Raw genomic sequence first — 21475 nt, 5'->3', positions numbered from 1 at the left:
AAGAGACTAAGAGGAGGACAGAATTTTGAGAAGTAGGGTTACTGTGGAAGTGAAAGCTAAGCCTCGATTGTTGGGAGGAAGTTGAGCCAAGGTTTCCTGCTGGGCTCTGCTCTCACCCAATAGGGAGTCAGTTACCTCAGCAGGGAAGGGCCACCAACCCAACATCTTAGAGGAGCTGCAGCTAGCAGTGGAGACTCCCTGGGCAGCTCAGCTGAGGCTGCTCCCCTCTGATAACATCACTCCAATCTCCAAATAGTTTAATTACTGGCTCCTAGGCCCCTGGTGACCCCCTCATTACCATCTCCTCTTATCCCCTCTAATCCATCCATCCATCCATCTATCTATCTATCTATCTATCTATCGAGAGAGAGAGAGAGAGAGAGAGAGAGAGAGAGAGAGAGAGAGATTGCCAAATCTTGTTCTTTATCCCTATGCACCATCTCTTACATGTATTCTCTTGCCTCCACTGACACAATCCTCACCTTGGTTCACCCCCTCATCATCTCTTATCTGGACTACTTCCATAATCTCACAATTGGTCTCTTTGCCTCAAAAAATGTCTTCATCCAAATTCTTCCTCCACTCAACTGCCAAATGGATTTGCTTAAAAGGCAAGGCTGATTGGAAAATGAGAGGATGTGCTTCCATTGGGGAATGGCTGAACAAATTGTGGTATGTGTTGGTGATGGAATACTATTGTGCTCAAAGGAATAATGAACTGGAGGAATCCCATGTGAACTGGAACGACCTCCAGGAAGTGATGCAGAGTGAAAGGAGCAGATCCAGAACATTGTACACAGAGACTGATACACTGTGGAACAATCGATCATAACGGACTTCCTCTGCTAGCAGCAGCAATGCAAGGACCCAGAGCAAGGCTGAGGGACTTCTGAGAAAGAAAACTAGCCACATTCAGAGGAAGAACTGTGGGAGGAGAAACACAGAAGAAAAACAACTGCTTGAACACATGGGCTGATGGGGATATTATTGGGGATGTAGACACTAAATGATAACTCTAGTCCAATTATCAATAATATGAAATTAAGTCTTTATCAATGATACATGTAAAACCCAGTGGAATTGTGTGTCGGCTAAGGGGGGTTGGGGGGGTTTGGGGGAGAGGGAAAGAAGTTGAAAGATGTAACTATGGGAAAATATTGAAAATAAAAATTAAAAAAAGGCAAGACTGACCAGATCATATCCCGATTCAAAGAGCTTCAAGATTAAATCTAAAATCCTCCAAGTTACTTCTTACTTTTCCAGTTATCTGACATTTTTTCTCACACATGACAGATCATCTAGCATTTCTCAGACTTTGTATTGATGGCCACCATGCTTGGTATGCTCTGCTCCTCTTAATTCTCCCTCATTGTCTCTGACTTCCTTTAGTACTTTGCTCAAGTCCCATCTATAAAAAGGTCTTCGCAGTCACCTCAGATACTCAGCAATCATCTCTCAGATTACCTTTCCAGCTACTTTACCTGTAGTACTCAGGTTCTGAAGAATTTCTATGTTGTTTCCTCAATTAAACTGTAAACTCCTTGAGGACAGGATCTGATTTTGCCCTTCTTTGTCTCTCTAGATCAGTGGTTCCCAAACTTTCTTGGCCTACTGCCCCCTTTCCAGAAAAAACATTACTTAGCCCCCTGGAAATTAATTTTTTAAATTTTAATAGCAATTAATAGAAAAGATAAATGCACCTGTGGCCATCACCACTCCCTGGATCCCTGCAGCACCCACCAGGGGGCGGTGGCGCCCACTTTGGGAACCACTGCTCTAGATTTTAGCATGGTGCCTGTCCCAAGGTTAAGTACTTAACACAAATGCCACCTGATCCTCCAAGATGCTGGTTTGTGGACTGACTGCCTGGCCAGGGAAGGCAACATGTACACACATGGATAGATACAAAATAGATCTGAGATAATTTGTTAGCTGGGTCTAGAGTAGATCAGGAAAAACTCCATGTAAAATGTGGCATTTGAGCTGAGCTTGAAGGAAACCAGGAATTCTAAGAGTTTGAGATGATCTAAGAATAAATTCCAGGCATGGAACACTTCCAGTACAAAGGCTCGAAGATGGAGAATGGAAGGCTGCTTTGGCTGCATCACAACATGTTTGAAGGGAATCATACATAAGAAGCCCAGAAATGTAGGTTGGAGACAAATCATCAAGGGTTCGGATATTCAGAATCTCTCCTACGGTCTGTTCCCTTCTATTTGGCTTCCCTGTCTCAAGTCTTGCTCTCCATCCTCCACACTGTTGCTGAACTGATTTTACTCCAGTGGGATCTGACCAGGTCGCTCCCCTACTTAGTAAACGCCAGTGGCACCCTGTTATTTTGAGATTCAAGTATGAGGTCTTCTATTTGACATTTAAAGCCCTCCCCTGCCTGCCTCAATCTATCCAGCCTTATTGCACACCCCTTCCTTTCACACACCCTACAGTAAAGACAAACTGTCTATCTCACTCTTCTTCAGATCCATCTCCTGCCTCCACATATTTGCATTGGCTGGTCCCCATGCCTAGCATGTATTTGAATTTCACTTTCATCTCTCAGAATCTCTGGTTTCCTTTCAAGCTCACCTCAAGTGCCACCTGATGCTGGTGCTCCGCCCTCCACAAATGACCCCATATGCCCTTTACATCTGCTTATAAGTGGGCATGTTTTTCCATCAAGAGAATGTAAGCTTCTTTAAGGCTTGCAATCTGCTGTCCCCAACACAGTGCTTGGAACAGAATGGAAGCCTGAGAAGTGCCCACTGACTGGTTATTGCTCCCATTCAACAGAAGAGGAAAATGAACTTATAGAGGTTGAGTTGCCCAAGGAACTACCAATCCTAGCTAGTAGGTAGCAGAGGTATTTGCAAGGGTTGGGGGAAATGGAAGCCAGATCTTGCTTGCAAACTCAGTACTCCCCACTGCCCCCACTGCCCATTCTCCTGATCCCCACCCCCAACTCCCACCACCCCACTACACTGCCTCTGGACTGGAAATCTGTAAGTACTAAAGAATCTTCCTCTCTGGGGCTGGCCCAGTATCTTTTAGGCAGACCTTGGGTGAATAAAAAAGAGCTCCCCCTTTCTCAAATTGAGAAGAGCATCATTAGTATCTGACAGATGATTATGCTCTGTGGAGCTCTCCCTCCTAGTCAGCCTTGTACATTCCCTCTTTTCCTTCAAACCCGCCTTCATCAGGAAGTCTTTCCTGATCATCTCCCCATTCCTGCCAGGGCCCTCCCTCCCCCTCCCTCTGAGGCCTGATTAGATTTAATGACTGTGTAGATATCTGGGTTTATACACTTTTGATCCATGCAGTCAATATTTGACTTTCCCATTAGAAAGTCTGCTTTTAGAGGTTAGGACTGCTGCATGCTTCATACTTGTATTCCCAATGCCTGGTAGAGTCTAGGTGCTTAATAATTACTTTTTGAGGGGCAGCTAGGTGGCTCAGTGGATAGAGACTGGAGATCCTGGGATCAAATCTGACCTCAGACACTTCCCAGCTGTGTGATCCTGGGCAAGTTACTTAACCCCCATTGCCTATCCTTTCCCACTCTTCTGCCTTGGAACCAATACTTGGTATCCATTCTAAGACAGATGGTAGAGATTTCTTAAAAAATAATGTGATATATGAAAAGTGTTCTAAATCTCTTATAATTCGAGAAATGCAAATCAAAACAACTCTAAGGTACCACCTCATACCTAGCAGGTTGATTGGTACGGCAGCAAAGGAAAGTAATAAATGTTGGAGGGGATGTGGCAAAATTGGGACACTAATGCATTGTTGGTGGAGTTGTGAATTGATCCAACCATTATGGAAGGCAATTTGGAACTATGCCCAAACGGCTTTAAAAGATTGTCTGCCCTTTGATCCAGCCATACCACTGCTGAGTTTGTATCCCAAAGGGATAATAAGGAAAAGACTTGTACAAAGATATTCATATCCTCTCCCTTTGTGGTGGCAAAACATTGGAAAACGTGTCTCTCTATTGGGGAATGGCTGAACACATTGTGGTATCTGATGGTGATGGAATACTATTGTGCTCAAAGGAATAATAAACTGCAGGAATTCCATGTGAACTGGAAAGACCTCCAGGAAGTGATGCAGAGTGAAAGGAGCAGAACCAGGAGAACATGTACACAGAGATAGATACATTGTAGCGCAATTGAATGTAATTGACATCTCTACCAGCAGCAATGCAAGGATCCAGGACAACCCTGAGGGACTTATGAGAAAGAATGTATCCACATCCATAGAAAGAACTGTGGGAGTAGAAATGCAGAAGAAAAACACCTGCTTGATCACAAGGTTCTAAGGAGACATGATTGGGGATGTTGACTCTAAACAATCACTCTTTTGCAAATATTAATAATATGGAAATAGGTCTTGATCAATGACACATGTAAAACCCAGTGGAACTGTTCATAGGCTATGGGAGGGGGGTGGAAGGAGGGGAGGGAAAGAACGTGAATCAAGGAATCATGGGAAAATGTTCTAAATTAATAAATTAAATAAATAAATTGTAAAAATTAAAAAGAAAAATGATAATAATAATAATGATGATGATGATAATTACTTGTTGAACTATTGAGTGAAGTCGGGTTACTTCCTGCAGAGCTCTCTGCCTTCAAGTACCAGTTGACCAATATTCCACCAGGGGGCAGCAGAAGCACGAGTTTTAGCCGGGACCTGGTGACGGGCTCCTTCATTGCGTTTATTCATTTCTCTCGTCTCTCCCTCTTCCTAGTCTGGTCACCTCCCACTCCTTTCATGAAGGAAGCGAGCTGGCCCGGGATGGCCGGGCACTCATTGCGGGGAAGGCCAGGGGATCCTGAGAGGCGCCACCCTCCCTCCCCGGGCTCCTGATGGTAGGTGCCGAGCCTGGGCTCAGGGATGTGCCAGAGGGGCTCGGCTCTGATGAGGGAAGCCTGGGGTCCCTGCACTATTTGATCGAGGTACATCAAAGCTAGCTGGGCCCTGCTGTGGCCTAGGGATGGATGGGGCCACAGGACATCTGCAGGGCCCCAAGGGGGCAGGATGGGGTAGTGGTGGGGACTCAGCGGGCTTTCCGAAGGACAATGTCAGGTCATCCCGCTCTGTCCCTGGTCCTTAACTACAGCTTTTGACTCTTCCTTCCAGAAGCCCCACGCCATTCTTCAAGTGAGAAAAATTAAACTGATGCTCAGCCCCCCTCCCCCACCCCTAAGGATGATGGGACAAGCTACAGTGGATGAGAATTTAACAGTGCCAATGGTCAATGGCCCAGGCCGGGCCCTGGGCTAAGGGCTGGGGATAGAGAGGCAAAAGAGGAAAAGTCCTGCCTCAAGGGGCCTGCATTTACTGGTCTGCAATCCTCTTCCTACCTGTACAATCTCCCTCAAATCTTAAGACCTGCCTGGGGCCTTAGTCTTCTCCTGCATAAAATGGGGGTGCTGCCACTTTCCCTGCCCACCCCTTAAGGTGCCTGAGGGGACCCTACTTTGAGAACTTGAAGAGAATCCCGGCTGAACTCCCTCAGCCTGAGCTTCCCCCTTATGACAGCATTGAGAGTTGTTAAAGCTCCCTCCCAGCTCCAAAACTGATCTGAGGCTTCTTAAAGCTTCTCCAACTTATAAACCTTAGAAAGGCCCAGGAGACCCCAAACCAGTTCCTTCTCTACACTTTAACTAAGGCCATTGCTGTGGTGCACATCCCTGGAAACCCAGAATCCCTTGGGAGGGCAGAGTCCCTTCAGGCCAAGTGTTCCTAAGCCCCGGGACACATTGCTATGGGTTTGAGGTTTCCAGGAAAGTCAGTCCAAAGGCAGCAGGAAGCAGAAAGCAGATACTCTGTAAATCTAGAGCAAATGTTTTGGCCGGGCAGCATTGTCTGTGGCATCTGGCTGTGGCATCCTCAGGCCAGGTCTGATGGGTACCTCCTGGACAGCCACAGGAATGCTGGGCTGAAACTCCCAGGGCTCAGTTCTGGAAATCAGTGCCTGGAAAGTGACTAAGCAAGCGCCAACCCTTGGACCCAGCTGTGGCGCGACCGGGGCAAGACCTCAACGATATCCGGGGAAAAGGAAAAGGACCCCCATTTGGGTGCGCAAATATTTCGAGGGTCCCTTTTTGTGAACGCAAAAATGGGCAGCCATCATTTGGGGAGGAATCTAATGAAATACTTTCGGGCTATAAGAAATCAGGAAAGAGCCGGTTTTAGAGAAACCCAAGAAGACTTGTATGAACTGATGGCCCCAAAGGGAGCAGAACCAGAAGGGCAATTTGTACAATAACCACATCGTAAAGACAAGCAGCTTTGAAAGACTGAAGAGCTCTGGACAATGATATTGCCAAAGGGCCAGTGATGAAGCCTCTGGCCAAGAGTGAGCAATGCAAACATACGGTATATTTTGTGGACACGGATAATGCAGTTATGTGCAGGTATGTGCGTGTGTGTGCATGTGTGTGTGTCTGTGTATGTGTGTGTTGATGTGCATATTTATTGCTGAGGATTCATGAGGATTCATTTCCTTTCCATGGAGAAAGGGGAATTCTCTTTTAACTTCTAAAAATTGATTTTAAGAAAAATGCACATGACTGAGCTCACTGGCTTCATCTGAGATCCCAAAGCTAGATACCGAAATGTCCCAGACTCATTATGTGGCCTTAGCCTGAGGCTTCTCGCCAAGCTCCCAGGTTCAGAGATCTAAAGCCAGAAGGGCTCTCAGAGGTCACCTAGTCCAACCCCCTCGTTTTACAGAGGAGAAATCGAAATGAGGCCCCGGGGTGCTTTTAGGATCAAAGAAAGCAGGACACTAGATACCCATTTTAAGCAACAGCCACACTCAGGCAAGTCACAAGCATGAGGGTTGGAGAGGATTTGAACTTCAGCCCTCTTACTCCTGGGGGGCCTCTTTCGTTGCTCCCCACTTCCTTGCTGCCTTCTGTCTTTTTTAAACCTTTACTAATACTATGGATGGGTTCCAAGGCAGAAGAGCAGAAAGGGCTAAGCAATGGGGGTCAAATGCCTTGCCCAAGGTCACACAGGAGGCCACACTGGAACCCAGAACCTCCTGCCCCAGATCTGACTCTCTATCCACTGAGCCACCTACCTGCCCCCATGCTCATATTTCCAGGATGCCCCACCAAGATTCACTGGCTAAAGCCCAGCCGATTACATTGGGGCACATGAATCCAGTGAAATAGTGCTGCCGTGTAAGACAGGCTGAATGCAGGGAATTCAGAGAAACTTGGCAAGACTTATCAGACATGGTGTAGCATGAAACAGTCTGAAAATAATAGGCACCATGACAGCAGCATTGTCAAAAGAACAAATTTTTAAAAGGCATTATGCAGGGGCAGCTGGGTGGCTCTGTGGATTGAGAGCCAGGCCTAGAGACGGGAGGTCCTAGATTCAAATCTGGCCTCTGACATTTCCCAGCTGTGTGACCCTGGGCAAGTCACTTGACCCCCATTGCCCACCCTTGCCACTCTTCCACCTAGGAGCCAATACACAGAAGTTAAAGGTTTAAAAAATAAATTAATTTAATTTAATTTTTTTAAAAAAGGCATTATGCAGGGGGGCCACCAGATAGCTCAGTGGATTGAGAGTCAGGCCCAGAGATGAGAGGTCCCTGGGTTCAAATCTGGCCACAGATACTTCCTAACTGTGTCATCTTGGGCAAGTCACACCACCATTGGCTCACCTTACCACTCTTCTGCCTTGGAACCAATACACAGTATAGATTCTAAGACGGAAGGTAAGGTTTGTTTGGTTTTGTTAATTATATATAATTCTGTTAAGTAATAATATTTAATGTATTATTATGTTTAATTAATTAATAATTAATTTAATGATTGAAATATTAATTACATATAATTATGATATCATATGCCCTATCAGATAAGGGACCAGGGACCTTGAATCTTTTTAATCTGTTTTGTTTGTTACAAAGGGCAACTCACTGGTCCAGGGAGGGACCAGCTGGAAATATTTGTGATTTTTTTTGAAAAAGGAATCAATAAAACCTTAAGAAAGTGTAAATATTTCAAACAGGGCAGACATTTCTGTTGGGGAAGAGGGGAGAGGAAGGATTCCTGGAGAAGCGTCCAGATAAGCCCTAGTCCCCAGTGACGTCACAGCTGAACCATTCGTTTGCTAGAAATTTATCGACTGTTTAGCAAATATCTTGGGTGTCCTTCTTACTGCTACACACTCTGTCTGGGCTGCTTGTCATGGAAGGAAGCTTCAAATCTTTCAAAGAGGACATTAAGGAATTATCCATTCTCTGGAATTCTATGGCTGCCTCCTATCCCTGTTGTGGGGATGATGGGAAATCTGCAGAGAGACTTTTTTTTTGTTCTTGAAATCATCCTCTCATTTTTTTCTTTTTCTTTTTCTTTTTCTCTGAGCTTTTGGATTCTGGATGTGCTCCGCTTATTTTCTCTACATTTGTTTCGTAAAACTTACCTCCCACGAAAAAGTAAGTCAGAAACCTACTGGGGGGCCCGATTTATCAGTATTGACCATCTCCATTGATCCAGTTGCCTAAATAATTATCTAGCCCCCCCCCCCATGCCTTGTGTAGAAGATAATCCTTCCCTTCCAAGGGCTTTTTCACCCAGCGCTAAGCTAACAACTATTTCCTGAGGCTTTGGCCTAATGAAGGGGACTGAGACTCGAAACCCTTTGAACACTGATGAGAAGGTCAACGGTCCAGCATCCAGATAAGATCCTAGCATTCTAGATCTCCAGTGGGAAGAGACTACAGAGGCTAATTAGTGCAACCCCATCCTTTGGAGAAGAAACTGAGGCCAAGAGAGATCATCTCCAAGGACCCACAGCATCCTTTTTCTCCATTCCAGATTGACTCCACTAAATGCATGGGTGTTCCCTAGCCAGCTCAAATGAACTACTTTTCTTTTGTTCCCGAGACTATAAAATTGTGTCACACACAGCAGGTTTCCATGTCCATAATAATTCCCCAAAGCTAGAACCCCACTGAACAAGGACAAGTTTATATGCTGGAGCCCCTGCGTGGCTCCCTAGTGACCTTCTCGCTCCCACTCCTAGGACTTTGGTCTTGCTGAGAGTATCGATTCTCTATAGTTTCAATGTGATCCTGGGCTGCAATAACACAGGAGTGGCTTCCAGGATTAAAGCTGTGACTGTGTAACAAATAAAATGAATATAGAAGGATATATGTAAAAATATTAAATATTTTAATAATAATATGTAATATTTGTTATTTATTAATAGCATAACTATAAATATAAAATAATAATTTATTAGTATCAAACATTAATAATGTTTAATAAATAATATTAAATGATTAAAATTAAATAAAATATCATGGATCTCGATATTAAGACCCCCCCAAATTTTCAATATCACAACAGTAACATTCACTGTCTCTGCCCAGACTGAACCATAGTTCTAGGTACCACATTTTAAGAAGGACATTGACAAGGTGGAGAATATCCAGGAGGAGTCAAGTTGTGCGGTGAAGGGCCTCAAGGCCATACCTTTAGTTGAAGGAATTAGGGATGTTTAGCCTGGAGAAGAAAAGACTGAGGGTCCTTGAGCATCTCTCCCAGTTCTAGAAAGGCTGGCACATGGAGAAAGGATCTGTCTTCTTCTGTTTGCCCACAGAGGAAAGAACTGCAAATCATGGGCATTCGCTGCAAAACTGCGTATGTAGATGTGTGAACATGCATGTGGGTCTGTGCGTGTTGTATGTGAATGTTTATTTGAGCTTGTAAATTCTGCAGCGGCTGATGTGGGATCCGGCTGCTCTCAGAGATAATGAGGGATGTCCCTGTAGGACAGAAATAAAAATCTTTAGCCCTGATTTTTACAGTCTTCAGAGTACTTGAGTCAGACTCTTTCTGAAGCTTCCCAACATCCTTTGGGGGTGGGTACTTCGGAAATTCTATCCCTATTTTACAGAAGAAAACACTGAGGAAGAGCTCCGTCCGAAATAGGATTTGAACCCCAGTCTCTCTTGCCCGCAGGCAGGACAGACCGTTTTGGCCCGCCCAACCCCCCACCCCCTGCCTCTAGCTCTCTATGCCACCCTGACCAAGGATAACAAGAGTTCTTGGCCACTGCAGGAAAGTCACCAGTTGTTACTTCCTGTCTGTCTCCCTCTTTCCTCTCATCTCCAGTCCTGATCTAAGGTCCAAAGGCGAGGCTCTCTCGCCTCCCCGCCACTCCCCAATCCCAGATTGTCCCATCAAAAGGGAATTTAGAACAGCCCTTCTTTCGGACCAGGCTTTTGATGTGCAAATCCGCTGCCCCTTCCTCCGGGGAGGGAAGGAGGGAGGGAGGGAGACAGGCAGACGGACAGATTGACAGAGAAAGAGACAGACTCGCAGATACCCAGAGCCAGACCCACACCAACGGAGACATCGGTTAGGTGAATCCCAAGGGAAAGCCCCGCTGTCCAAAGAGGCGCAGGCCAGTCCTGGCCCTCCAAACACCAACCCCCCACCCCCACCCCCCTCCACTTAAGTCCTCAAGAAATTACTCAGAAAGCCCAGCTCGAGCAGTGCGTTTATTTCGGTTTGGGGGAAGATGAGGTGGATTTCGAAGTTCCGTTCGAACCCGCATAATACCCCACTGCAGGGAGCCAAGGTTAGGGCTGAGTGTCCATTTCTCGGATTGGTCCCTAATGCTAACGCCCTTCCTCGGGTTCTTTAGGATCTCTCTCTCCGGGTGCGAATTCCTCTCGCCAAGGTTTCGTATCGGTAATCTGTAGAAAGAATCCCTCTATTAATCTAGCTGTACAAGGCGTTTCCCCAGTGGAATGGAAGGGCAGGTCCCCAGAGGAGGATTGAACCTTCCTCCGAGCAAGTACGGAAGAAGTGACGGTAGAATAAACGAAAGTGGAAAAACCAGCAGCTCAGAGCTTGCCGAGGGTCGCACAGCGCGCTCCTCGGAGCCTGGAGTTGCCCGACTTCTCTAGACCGGAAGGCTTGGGAACCCTTTTGGCCGCCTGCTCAGCCCCATGAAGCTCTTCTCATAAAATGTACAAAGTAAACAAACTAGTCTCTTCCTATGAGCTGGATAGTAAACTGCTCTATCAGTATCTGTTGGTTATAAAAGGATTTTTAAAAATTCGAGAACTCCTGCTTGAAATACAATCTCCTCATTTTACAGATGAGGAAACCGAGTCACGGAGGGGTTCTTTGTCTTGCCTGGGGTCCTACATTTCCGAAGCGTCTGAGGAAGGCTCCAGGTTGACCTGACTCTGTCCCTCCAGCAGCAGCCCGATTAAATGAGCGCTGTACTAGGGGTGAGGAAGATCCGAGTTCAAATTCTACCTCTGACCCCTATTTGCTAAGTGATCCTGGAACATCCCTTCAGCTTTGGTGGTCTAATAACGGGAGCTCTTATGCATATAACGCTTTACGTGCTCCCGAGTGTGTTCTCGTATTTAATCCTCGCCTCCACCCGGAGAGGAAGGCGTTCTCAGTCTCCCCACTTTAGACAAGGGGAACCTGGGAGTGCCTTGTGCAGAGCCACCGTGTCGGTGGCAGCATTCATTCACTCCCAGGTTCCTGAGAAGCAAGTTCTCCCCTCCGCCCCGCGCGGTTTCCGTCACAAGCCTGCAGGGTGCCGGTGCGCTCCGTGCGGACAAAATGCGCGAGAGGGAGAGGGAAATGGAGCTCCCCGGTGGCGAAGAAGAATGTCTCGGATGGCGGGTCCCGGTGACCCCGGCTCAGAGTGCGGCCAAGCGTCCCCGGAGTTTCCCTCCCTTGGCCAAGTTTTGGGCACCCCCGGAAGATTCGAGACTCTCCCGGGCAAGAGCACGGCGCTGAGCCGGGGCGCCTGAAGCAGGAAGGGGCGCGGGGGAAAGAGGGGAGGAGAGAGGAGAAGAGGGAAGAGTCGGCCTCGGCCCCTCTCCGCCCCCCTCCCCCCTCCCCCTTGCGTAGGCACTCACACACCCCCTCCCAGCCCCTCTCCTAGGCTTTGAAATCCCATCCCCGGCTTTGTAGTGGCCCCGAAGGGGCGGGCAGAGCCCTGCGCTGGGCCTATAAAGAGGGCGGCGGGGACAGCGGCGGGGCTACAGCTGCGTGCCTAGCCGCCAGCGTTCGGGGACTCCGCTTGGCTGGGCTCCGGCTGCTCTCCACGGTGTGTCGGCACCCGGGCTACCAGGCAGCCAAGCAGACAGACGCTGCGCCGGCTCGCTTCCCCCGGCGGGATCTCGGAGCCCTCGAGTCGGACCGCCCCGCATCGCTCAGCGCCGGGCTCCCTCCCTCTACCTTCCTCCTGCGCTCCGACGGGGCAGACCCGTCTGTGGGCAGTGTGCGCCTCCGCCTCCTCGCCAGCCCCGACATGGCGGCCCTGGCCCCGGCCTTGGCCGAGGGGGCGGCTCGATTCTTGCTGGCGCTGACTGCCGCTCTCTGCTGCCCGCCGTGCGCTCCGGCCGCCACGCTCAACTCTGCGCCCGTCAACTCGAACGCCATCAAGAACGGGCATACGGGGCCCGGCGGCGGCGGGGGCGGCGGAGGCGGCGGCGGGGGCGGCATGGGGCTAGTGCCCTTCTGGGCGGTCAGCGTGGCGCCCGGGGACGGCGGCCTGTTCGAGCGGCCCAACGGCTACATACACGCTGACAACAAACACCAGGTGAGCACTTGGCCCGGCTCCTTCTGGCCTGGGCTGGGGGGTAACACTTAGCTGGGCACCCCGGGAGAGGGGCTTCTGCACTCCTGGCCTGGCCGCAATGGGGTCACAGGGGAGATGCTCCGGGGTCGGAACCCAAAAGGGATGGGGAAGATGTCCAGTGGGAACGGGAAGGGGGCTACAGGCACCCCCCCCCCAGCAACAAAAAAAAAAAAAAAAAAAAAAAAAAAAGCGGAAGAGGGATGGTGATGGCCCAGGGGTGCAGGGTGGCGCTCTGGCCAGGGAGGCGGAGGCTGCCAGCACCCGCTCCAGCACCCGCTCCGCCACCCGAGCCGAACTCTCCGAGGGCTGGAGCCTGCAGAGCCCTTGGCAGCTCTCTCCCATCCCCTATTTTCCGGAGCGGATCACAGGATGAAAGCTGGAAGGAGCTTAGGGAGTCCCCGAGGCTAGCCAACCCCTTTCAGTTCCCCATTGAGGAAACTGAGATCTAGAAAGGGGGAGTGGCTGTCAGAGGCTCACAGGTAGTCAGGGGGCTGCGTCTGTCTCCTCGTCTGTAAAAAGGGGAGCCCCAAACAGTTCTTCAGCATGCCCGGATTAAGAGCCTACTGTGTGCAGGCACTGGGGCTGGGCACCAGGCATTCTGGGATAGAGGGGAAAGAGTCCCATCCCCGGGTCGCGTTCTGCCCTCGCCTCGTAGAAGCTCTGTGACCTGGTGGGAACTCTGGAACCTCTTGGGGCCTCCGATTGTTCCTGGGGAAAGTAGGGAGTTTGGGGGGAGACTTGCCGAGGCGCGGCCCTTCCAGCTCCCAGGCTCTTGCTTAGCGGGGCGCAGAGGCCTCACTACGCGCTCTCCATCCTCTTCCTTCTTCAGCAACATTTTCTGTGTGTGGACGACAAAGATTGCGGGCTGGAGGAGTATTGCGACGCTGGCTCCCGGGGCGGCGGCGGCGGCAGCATAGGGGTCCAGATCTGTCTCCCTTGTCGGAAGCGCCGCAGGCGCTGCCAGCGTACCGTCATGTGCTGTCCGGGAAACTACTGCAGCAACGGTGAGTGGGGCCTCGCCTAGCTTGGTCCCGGGGGAAAGATGCGGAGGCTGGAGCTCTCTGCCCACCAGGCAGGTTGCAGCTTCTGCAGAAAGAGACTTTCCCTTTCTCCCTTTTAGGAAGAGAGCTGGAGGGGGAGCCTGGCCCCACCGAGGGCCTCCTAGCCAGGAAGGAAGGCAGTGTAGACCTTGAGTGTGCCACAGAATGGCGTGCAGTAACACTGCCAGCTCAGTGGAGGAGGAGTACAGTAGAAGTGAAAGTGGTAGTAGTAGCAGTAGTAGTGATGCTGGTAATTATGGCCACCTGGTTTAGAGGAAAGAAAGACGTTTGGAGTCAGGACCCGCATTCGAATCCTGCTCCTGACTCTGTACTTGGCCTTTGTAATCCCGGGGCCCAGACTCTGGTCCTCCCCTCCAACTCGCCCCCAGCTGATGTTGTGCCTTTGGAAGAGGAGGCTTCGGACTGGACACTTTCTCTTTTGGGTCCCTCAGCTTTGTACTGGGGAGGCACATCGAGGGCAGAGCTCTGGCTGCAGATCAGGAGCTTCTAAACCCTGGCTGTGGGCATTTACTTCTTAGCTGCGTCACCCCGGCCAAATCTAAACTTCCTCCTGCGTGTATCCCATTTGTACAGAGTAATTCGGGTGTCCCCGGCACAATGGGACCTCCTCGAGCACAGGACTGCCTGCCTTCGGTGTTTCTTTGTATTCCCCCGCCAGAGCACAGTGCTGGGCACAAATAGGTGCTTAATAGATGTTGAATAATAGCATCTAGTTCCCAGGATTGTTGTGAGGCTCAACTACTACTACCATCACTGCCACTACCACTACTACTACTACTACTACCACCACCACCACCACCACCACTACTACTACTACTACTACTACTACTACTACTACTACTACTACTACTACTACTACTACTACTACTACTATTACTACTATTACCATCACTACCACTACCACTATGACTACCACTACCACCACTACACCATGACTACTACCCCAGTAAAGTTTTTGGCCCCCTTCCATTTTAGACACTAATAACTCAGTATCAGAGCTAATCATTTGTCATAACTATAACAAGTTTAGAAACTAATAACTGGGTCAAGCTTTGATTTGGGACGGAGGCTCAGCAGCTCCATGAGGAAGGGCTTCCAGTGGCCAGGGCAGCAGCGCATGGAGCTGGGGGTGCTGACTTTCCATTGGATGAGTGTTTATCCCTTAATCCCTCTTTTAAGAGAGCCTGAGCGGTTGGGAAGCTCACTGATCACACAGGGTCCTCCTTTATGGAATGAGCCTTTCTTGGTCCAATAGAAAGATGACTCGAAGTCAGGCTGAGCCTCCAGTCTTGCTTCTGATATTAAAACTGTGAGCAAAGTTCTAGCTCCAAGGAATCTCCAAGTTCATTTGCTCGAACCCCTCCTGCAAAGCACAACAGGAGACCCTAGTTTGGAATGAGCAGGTCATGGACTCTCCTCATCTGTAAAATAAGGAGGCTGGACCCCCCGGGTTTTTGGTCCCTCCCAGCCCTGGACAGCTCCCTGCTGCTGTGACTGGCTGATCTCTGGGGTTCCTCCCTCCTCTCATCCCAGACCCCACCGATGGTGAAACTAAGACCTAGAGATCTGGAGACTTGGGCAAAGTCACAGGGGTAGTAAGTGGGTCCGAGAGGATTTGAACTCAGGTCCTCTGATCCCCACTCCAGGACTCTTTCAGCCAGGCCATACTGTGGATGGGCCACACAACATTTATCTTTGTGTGTGTGTGTGTGTGTGTGTGTGTGTGTGTGTGTGTGTCTTTCCTTTAGTGGCACAAACATCAGACCAGCCACCCCCAATGTTGATATAGTCCTGCAGATTCAGTTGGGCACAGAAAGTGTTTGAATGAATCACGATTCTGGCTTTCACAGGGATAGGCATGAGTTTTGGGGCTGCAGTAGTTTCTACACTTATTATAGTTATGACAAATGATTAGCTACGATACTGAGTTATTAGAACTAAAATGGAAGGGGGCTAAAAACTTTACTGGGGTAGTAGTAGTTGTGGAGGTAGTAGTAGTTGTGGTGGTGGTGGTGGTGGTGGTAGTAGTAGTTGAGCGTCACAACAGTCCTGGGAACTGGATGCTATTATTTAACATCTACTAAGCAGTAGTGCAGAAATGAGGGGCCGGATGCCCTCTGGGCTCCCTTCTCTCACCATACAGTAGCCCCTCTGCGTCTGTTGTCACTTGGGAGGGGGATGTCAGGGGGGGAAAAGAGTGAAAAGAAGGTTCTCTGAAGGGGCCGTCACTGTCTGGATGGCAGGAAGACAGCCCGTCCGAGGGAGGGCGAGACGCAGCCTCTGACCCTCTGACGGGCGCCTCTTGCCTCCTCAGGGCTATGTGTGCCTTTGGATCAGAACCACCTGCACGCAGTGGACATGGACGAGATGACGGCCGAGCCGGGGAATAGCGACCGCGCTCTCTTGGAGGACCAGCCCAGGAGAACCACTCCGTCTGCCAAGTCCAAAGGTAAGAGACTCTGAAACGCTCATCCTCCACTCCGGGGGGCCTCCCTTGCATAGCAGTAAGGAGCCGCCATCACCTTAGTAAGCCGCCTTCCAGCGAAGGGTTCCTGCTCGTCTCTTGGGCAGCAGGGACAGAGCCTGCCATTGTCATCCCAGGGCAACGGGCTATTGAGGGCCAGCGGAAAGAGTGCTGGGTTTGTTCTCAGAGGACCTGCCTCTCTATCTTGGCTCTACTCTCTGTATGACCTTCAGGAAGCTCCTTAACAGCTCTGAGCCTCAGTTTCCCTATTTGGGAAAGGAGGTCGTTGGAGCAGATGACCTCTAAATCTTGTTCCTCCTCCCCACTGAGGAATCAGAGACTCTCAAGAATCAGAAGGGATGCCAGAATCCATCCAGTCTGACCCCTTGACTGGACAAGAATCCCATGTGATCCCTCCCCGCCAGCTGGGTTATTCTGCCTCTGACTGCAGAACCACACCAGAGGCGGCCCATTCCACTTGGGGACACGCTCCTTGTCTTCAAGTTGTTTTCCCCAACATCCCCGTGCCGCTGCCCCTTGTTCCCCACCCAAAGGGCAAAAAGTGCTTGGCACATAGTAGGCGCTACAAGCAGAGAAGCTCATTCCCCTCCCTCACCTCTGAGATCAACATGAGCAAGTCGAATTTCTCTTTTCCCATCAAGAATAGGATCAGTCAAGCCGGGGCATTTGTGCATCCTGCTCCATGGTGTTACAGTAAAGAAAGGCATCATGGCGGGGATTGAGCGGCCAGAGATCTAAATCTTAATCCTGGCAAGTCCCTTCACACCCCTGGGCCTCAGTTTCCCCATTGTCAAGTGAAGAGACTAAACTAGATGACCTCGATGGTTTTCTTCCAGTGCCCTGAGATGACTATTTTTGAGCACCAGTTATCGGTGCTCAGAGCCAATCATTTTGCTGGCTTAGGTCCTTTCCCTCAGCTAGACGGGTCACTGAACTCTTGGCCAAGGTCCTGAGGGCTCAGATGAATGGCCCCTGGTCACAGAATGACCGTGTCCTGAGGCAGAGCTCGCACCCAGATCCACCCCAGAGGGTCATCTTCCTTCCATTCCACCCTGCTGCTTCTCCATGGATGTCCTGGTGGCCCAGAGGACGGAAGCTCCTCAAGGCCAGGGATTGTGGGGGTTTTCTCTTGGTGTCTCTGGCAGCTGGCCCTTAGAGGGTGCTCAGTCAATCCTGGCTGGTGGACGGATTCTCACTCAGGACTCCTTGCTTCTCTCCCTCTTCCCAGGTCAGGAAGGTGCCGTCTGCCTCCGCTCCTCCGACTGTGCCGAGGGCCTCTGCTGTGCCCGCCACTTCTGGTCCAAGATCTGCAAGCCGGTCCTCAAAGAGGGTCAGGTGTGCACCAGGCACAGAAGGAAAGGCTCGCACGGACTGGAGATTTTCCAGCGCTGCTTCTGTGCCGACGGCCTCTCCTGTCGAGTCCAGAAAGATCACTTGGCCAATAACGCGGCCTCTCGGCTTCACACCTGCCAGAAACACTGAGCCGGCGGCCCGTGGCCGGCTGGACTCGTCCGTGTCTCTCGTCAGCTGAAGCCTCGAGAGGGACAGACTCGGCGTCTACAGCCGCACTCTGCGAACGCTCCTTCCGGCAGCCTGGGGTGCTGCGATGGCTTTGTTTCTGTAGGGAACGAACAAACAGTGACTGTTTGCAGTAAATTACTGTGTTGTAAATATCTGGTGGGCATTTCCCTGTACATGGTCCTAAATGTCTAATTATTTTCTCCAAGTGCTGCATTGTCCGCAATTTACCCAAGCCTTGTAAATGTTGTACACACTGGTGATGTTATCTCGAGTCCGATAAATGTTCTATTTTTACCTGAAATAAATAATTTCTGCATAAGAGCTTTACCTCCTCTCTTTTCTGAGCAGAGATTACAGCCCAGAAGAGCTATTAGGCTCGTGGTAGAGACACCTGGGATGTTCCACCAAAAGCCAGAAGGAATTGTAAAAGAAAAGCTGATTTAACCAGCACCTCATTTTATAGCTGGGGAAAAACAGATCAAGTGCCTTGTTAAGGTCACAAAGGCAGTAGGTGATGAGGCCAGGATTTGAACCCAAGGCCTCTGACTCCCAGTGTCACTCTCCAACACACCAAACATGGGTGGAGTGCTGGATTGGGTCAAGGGCAATCTCTGGCAGTCAGGAGCTATTGGAAATCCTGGGCAAAGAGGATAGTTTCCTGGCGCTTCGGATGACTGCCTGAGACTTTTCAAACATTTAGACCTACTGTGTTCACTGGTGAAAGAAATTCCCATGTTACAAGTGACTTTCTGCTTCACTCACATGAATCTTAAGGCCCAACTAATGACATCTAGAACCCAAAGCATAGGCTAAACTGAGGAGTCATTCTGTGCATTTGTCAAACATTTGGGGGGAATTCAAATTCCGCAGACGTGCAAAAGGGCAGACGATGTGAAGGAGACACTGAAAATCTAAAGGTTAGGAGGAAGCCACCATTGCTGCCTGGGTAACCAAGGAAACACGTATTTTGTGAGGCCAGTGGTCCATTTCCAGTTTTGCTAGAAGTTGATTCCTCCCACTGGAAGACTGACAAGGTGTTCGATCGTCCTTCCTTGGCATTTTGACGTGCTAAACATGACCGAGCTTTGACTCCAGCGTTCCATATTCCCATACCTTAATAAAACAGGGATCTCGCTCTCTCCTCGGGGGAATCCAGAACCAACCCCTGCCTTCCACTCTCACCAAGCAACCATTAATATGTTCCCACAGAGGTGACATGGCCGTCCAATCACGGATCTTTAGGGTTGCCTCTGATTGGCTCCTTGTTTGACTGATATCTCAGGAGTACCTGGGGGGAGGCTGAGTCTCCATCACCCATTCTTCTCTCTACATGGAATCCAATTCGATAACTCCATTTATTTTGGTTTAAAAGTCTTGTGGCATCATCAGATGAATATCTCTTATCACCATTTAGAGTTTAAAAGCAAAGATGCTCAAATGGAAGTTCACGATCCCTCAAATTAGGATAGAAAACTTGTCTTTTGCAGGGGAAAGGAATCTTTAGCATTTCCTTCAATTATTTGAAAACAGGCTTCTTAGATAGAGTGCTTAGACTTTACTAGGTTACAAGAGAGCCCTCTGGCATGCCAACCTGGGGCTCTATCTTAGGGAATTTCCTGGGGTATTAAAAAGGTCATTGAGGGGGCAGCTGGGTAGCTCAGTGGATGGAGAGTCAGGCCTAGAGATGGGAGGTCCTGGGTTCAAATCTGGCCTCAGACACTTCCCAGCTGTGTGACCCTGGACAAGTCACTTGACCCCCATTGCCTACCTTTACCACTCTTCCACCTAAGAGCCAATACACAGAAGTTAAGAGTTTAAAAAAAAAAAAGGGGGGTCATTGAGTTGGCCTTTGTCCAACAAGGCCGATGCTCAAGGGAGAACTAGACTCTTTTCTGACTTATCCACAGTGGCGTGCTGCCTCTCATCTCACCCCGCACGTGGTATTTTGGTACCGTGTAGAGATGGAGAGGAGCCCTTATATTATTCTACTCGATTCTTGTCTCTCCATACCCAGGAAACTCAGCCTGTCATTTAGAAGCCAGTGCTGGAATGATGTTCTCAAAAGAAGTTTACTTGACTTTTCACCTCGAAATGGAGCTGTTCTAGAATCGGTTTGTTCCTTGAAGTCTTCCGGATTTAAGGGACTTCCGACTCTGTCCCCAAACTGAAGGGCCACGAGATTTCCTTACGCTGCCTTTTGTGGAGAAGTTTCAGCTTTCATGGCTGGGAGAAACTTTCTCTTCCTCCATGGATGGGTTTTGTGACTTGCCAGGAAGGCCCGATGCTGAAGCCTGGAGTCCCAATAAAGCACAACAGGTGAGAGGAAACAAGACACCACTTCCTCTCACTGACTCCTTTCTCCCAGGACAGAAGAGGCTTCTATTTGACAGGAAAAAGCTTTGAATTTGACAGGCTCCAGGTTATCTGATCCCATCCTTGCTGCAGGAGTAAAGCGAGGACTCTGGATTTGGAGGCAGAGGACCCGGGAACTGGACTCTGCCAGTTACTCTGGAAGCAACCGTGGGCAATTCCTAGAGCTTTGGGAGCTCGGCTCCTCACCTGTGAATTGAGAAGTCTGAGCCGGACCACCCTGAAAAGTCCCTGCAGAGCTGATTTGGGGATCTCACCTTTGCCATCCATCCAGACCAGGAGCTACCCTCTTCTCTTCCATCCTCCCTTCTTTCCTTTGCTTCACTGCCCTCCAGGCCACTAGCCACTCTGGCCCTTCTCCCCCTCCACAAGAATTCAGTCTCTATTTATTTACCTCTAGGCTTGTAACATCCATGATCCTGAGAGGGGTTAAAGCTGTATCATCTGTGCTGCAGCTTTAACCCCTCTCAGGATCATGGATGTTACAGACTGAAATAGGTTATCCTGGTTGCCACATTATGCCCTTTCCCAAACCTCTCTACCAAGTATGTACCCTCATGCCCTCCCACTCACAATTGTTGTTTCCCTTTGGAGCAGTTAGGTAGTTAGGAGTCAGACCTAGAGATGGGAGAATCTGGGTTCAAATCTGTCCTTAGACGCATCCTAGCTGTGTGACCCTGGGCAAGTCACTTAATCCCCATTACCTAGCCCTTATCACTCTTCTACCTTGGAATCGATATTTAATCTTGATTCTAAGACAGAAGGTAAGGATTTAAAAAAAAGAAGAAGAAGAATCTAAGCTCCTTGAGGGCAAAGATGGTCCTGCCTGCCAGCACTTGTCTTTCCATGATTGATTTTTAGTAGCAGGTCTGATCCTGTCATGCACCACACCCAGCCCCATTTAATAAAGTCCAGAGGTTCCCTGTTCCCTCCAGAATTAAGTATAAAATCCTTCCTTTGCCATTTAAATCCCTTCAAAACCTGTCCCTCTCCTGCTTTGACCCTCCTTTTATACCTTACTCATCCCCACGTACTCTGGGATCCAGTGATAATAGCCTCTTTGCTGGTCTTTGCTCAAGATGCTCCATCTTCAGACTCCCAGCATGTTCTCTCTCTGCCTATCTGCCCCTCATGCCTAGACCTCCTTCCCTCCTGGTCTCTACCTCCTGACTTTTCTGGCTTCCTTCCAGCCCCTGCTAAATCCTCCCGTTCGTTAAGAAGCCTTTCCTGATTCTCCTTCATTCTACTGCCTCATTTGTTCTTTCCAGTCAGTTCAGTTGATATCTCATTTGTACATAGTTGTTGGCAAGTTGTCTTCCCCATTAGATGTGAGTTCTTTGAGGTCAAGGATTGTCTTTTTTACCTTTCTTTGTATCAATAGTATTTAGAC

General features: G+C 49.4%; 1 protein-coding gene across 1 annotated transcript; it reads left to right on the top strand.

Annotated features, from left to right (window-relative positions):
- The first annotated feature begins 11621 nt into the window (after positions 1–11621).
- DKK1 (dickkopf WNT signaling pathway inhibitor 1) lies at positions 11622–17676 on the top strand. Its single transcript, XM_044660332.1, has 5 exons — positions 11622–11794; positions 11979–12609; positions 13478–13652; positions 16024–16158; positions 17423–17676. Exons 1-5 carry the CDS (start codon positions 11622–11624, stop codon positions 17674–17676), a joined length of 1368 nt encoding a protein of 455 aa, XP_044516267.1.
- The last annotated feature ends 3799 nt before the right edge of the window (positions 17677–21475 follow it).

This window comes from Gracilinanus agilis, chromosome 2, assembly GCF_016433145.1.
Source record: "Gracilinanus agilis isolate LMUSP501 chromosome 2, AgileGrace, whole genome shotgun sequence".
NCBI classification, from domain to species: domain Eukaryota; kingdom Metazoa; phylum Chordata; class Mammalia; order Didelphimorphia; family Didelphidae; genus Gracilinanus; species Gracilinanus agilis.
The sequence above is the reverse complement of the archived record's forward strand: the minus strand, read 5'-3'. Positions and strand labels throughout refer to the sequence as shown.

Bases quoted from the DNA above. Each gene is read 5' to 3' on its own strand.
- DKK1 (XM_044660332.1), top strand. From the start codon at position 11,622: ATGCGCGAGAGGGAGAGGGAAATGGAGCTCCCCGGTGGCGAAGAAGAA. The intron at 11,795-11,978 runs GCGCTGAGCCGG...CCGGCTTTGTAG, and splicing joins CTCTCCCGGGCAAGAGCACG to TGGCCCCGAAGGGGCGGGCA. The intron at 12,610-13,477 runs GTGAGCACTTGG...TTCCTTCTTCAG, and splicing joins ACGCTGACAACAAACACCAG to CAACATTTTCTGTGTGTGGA.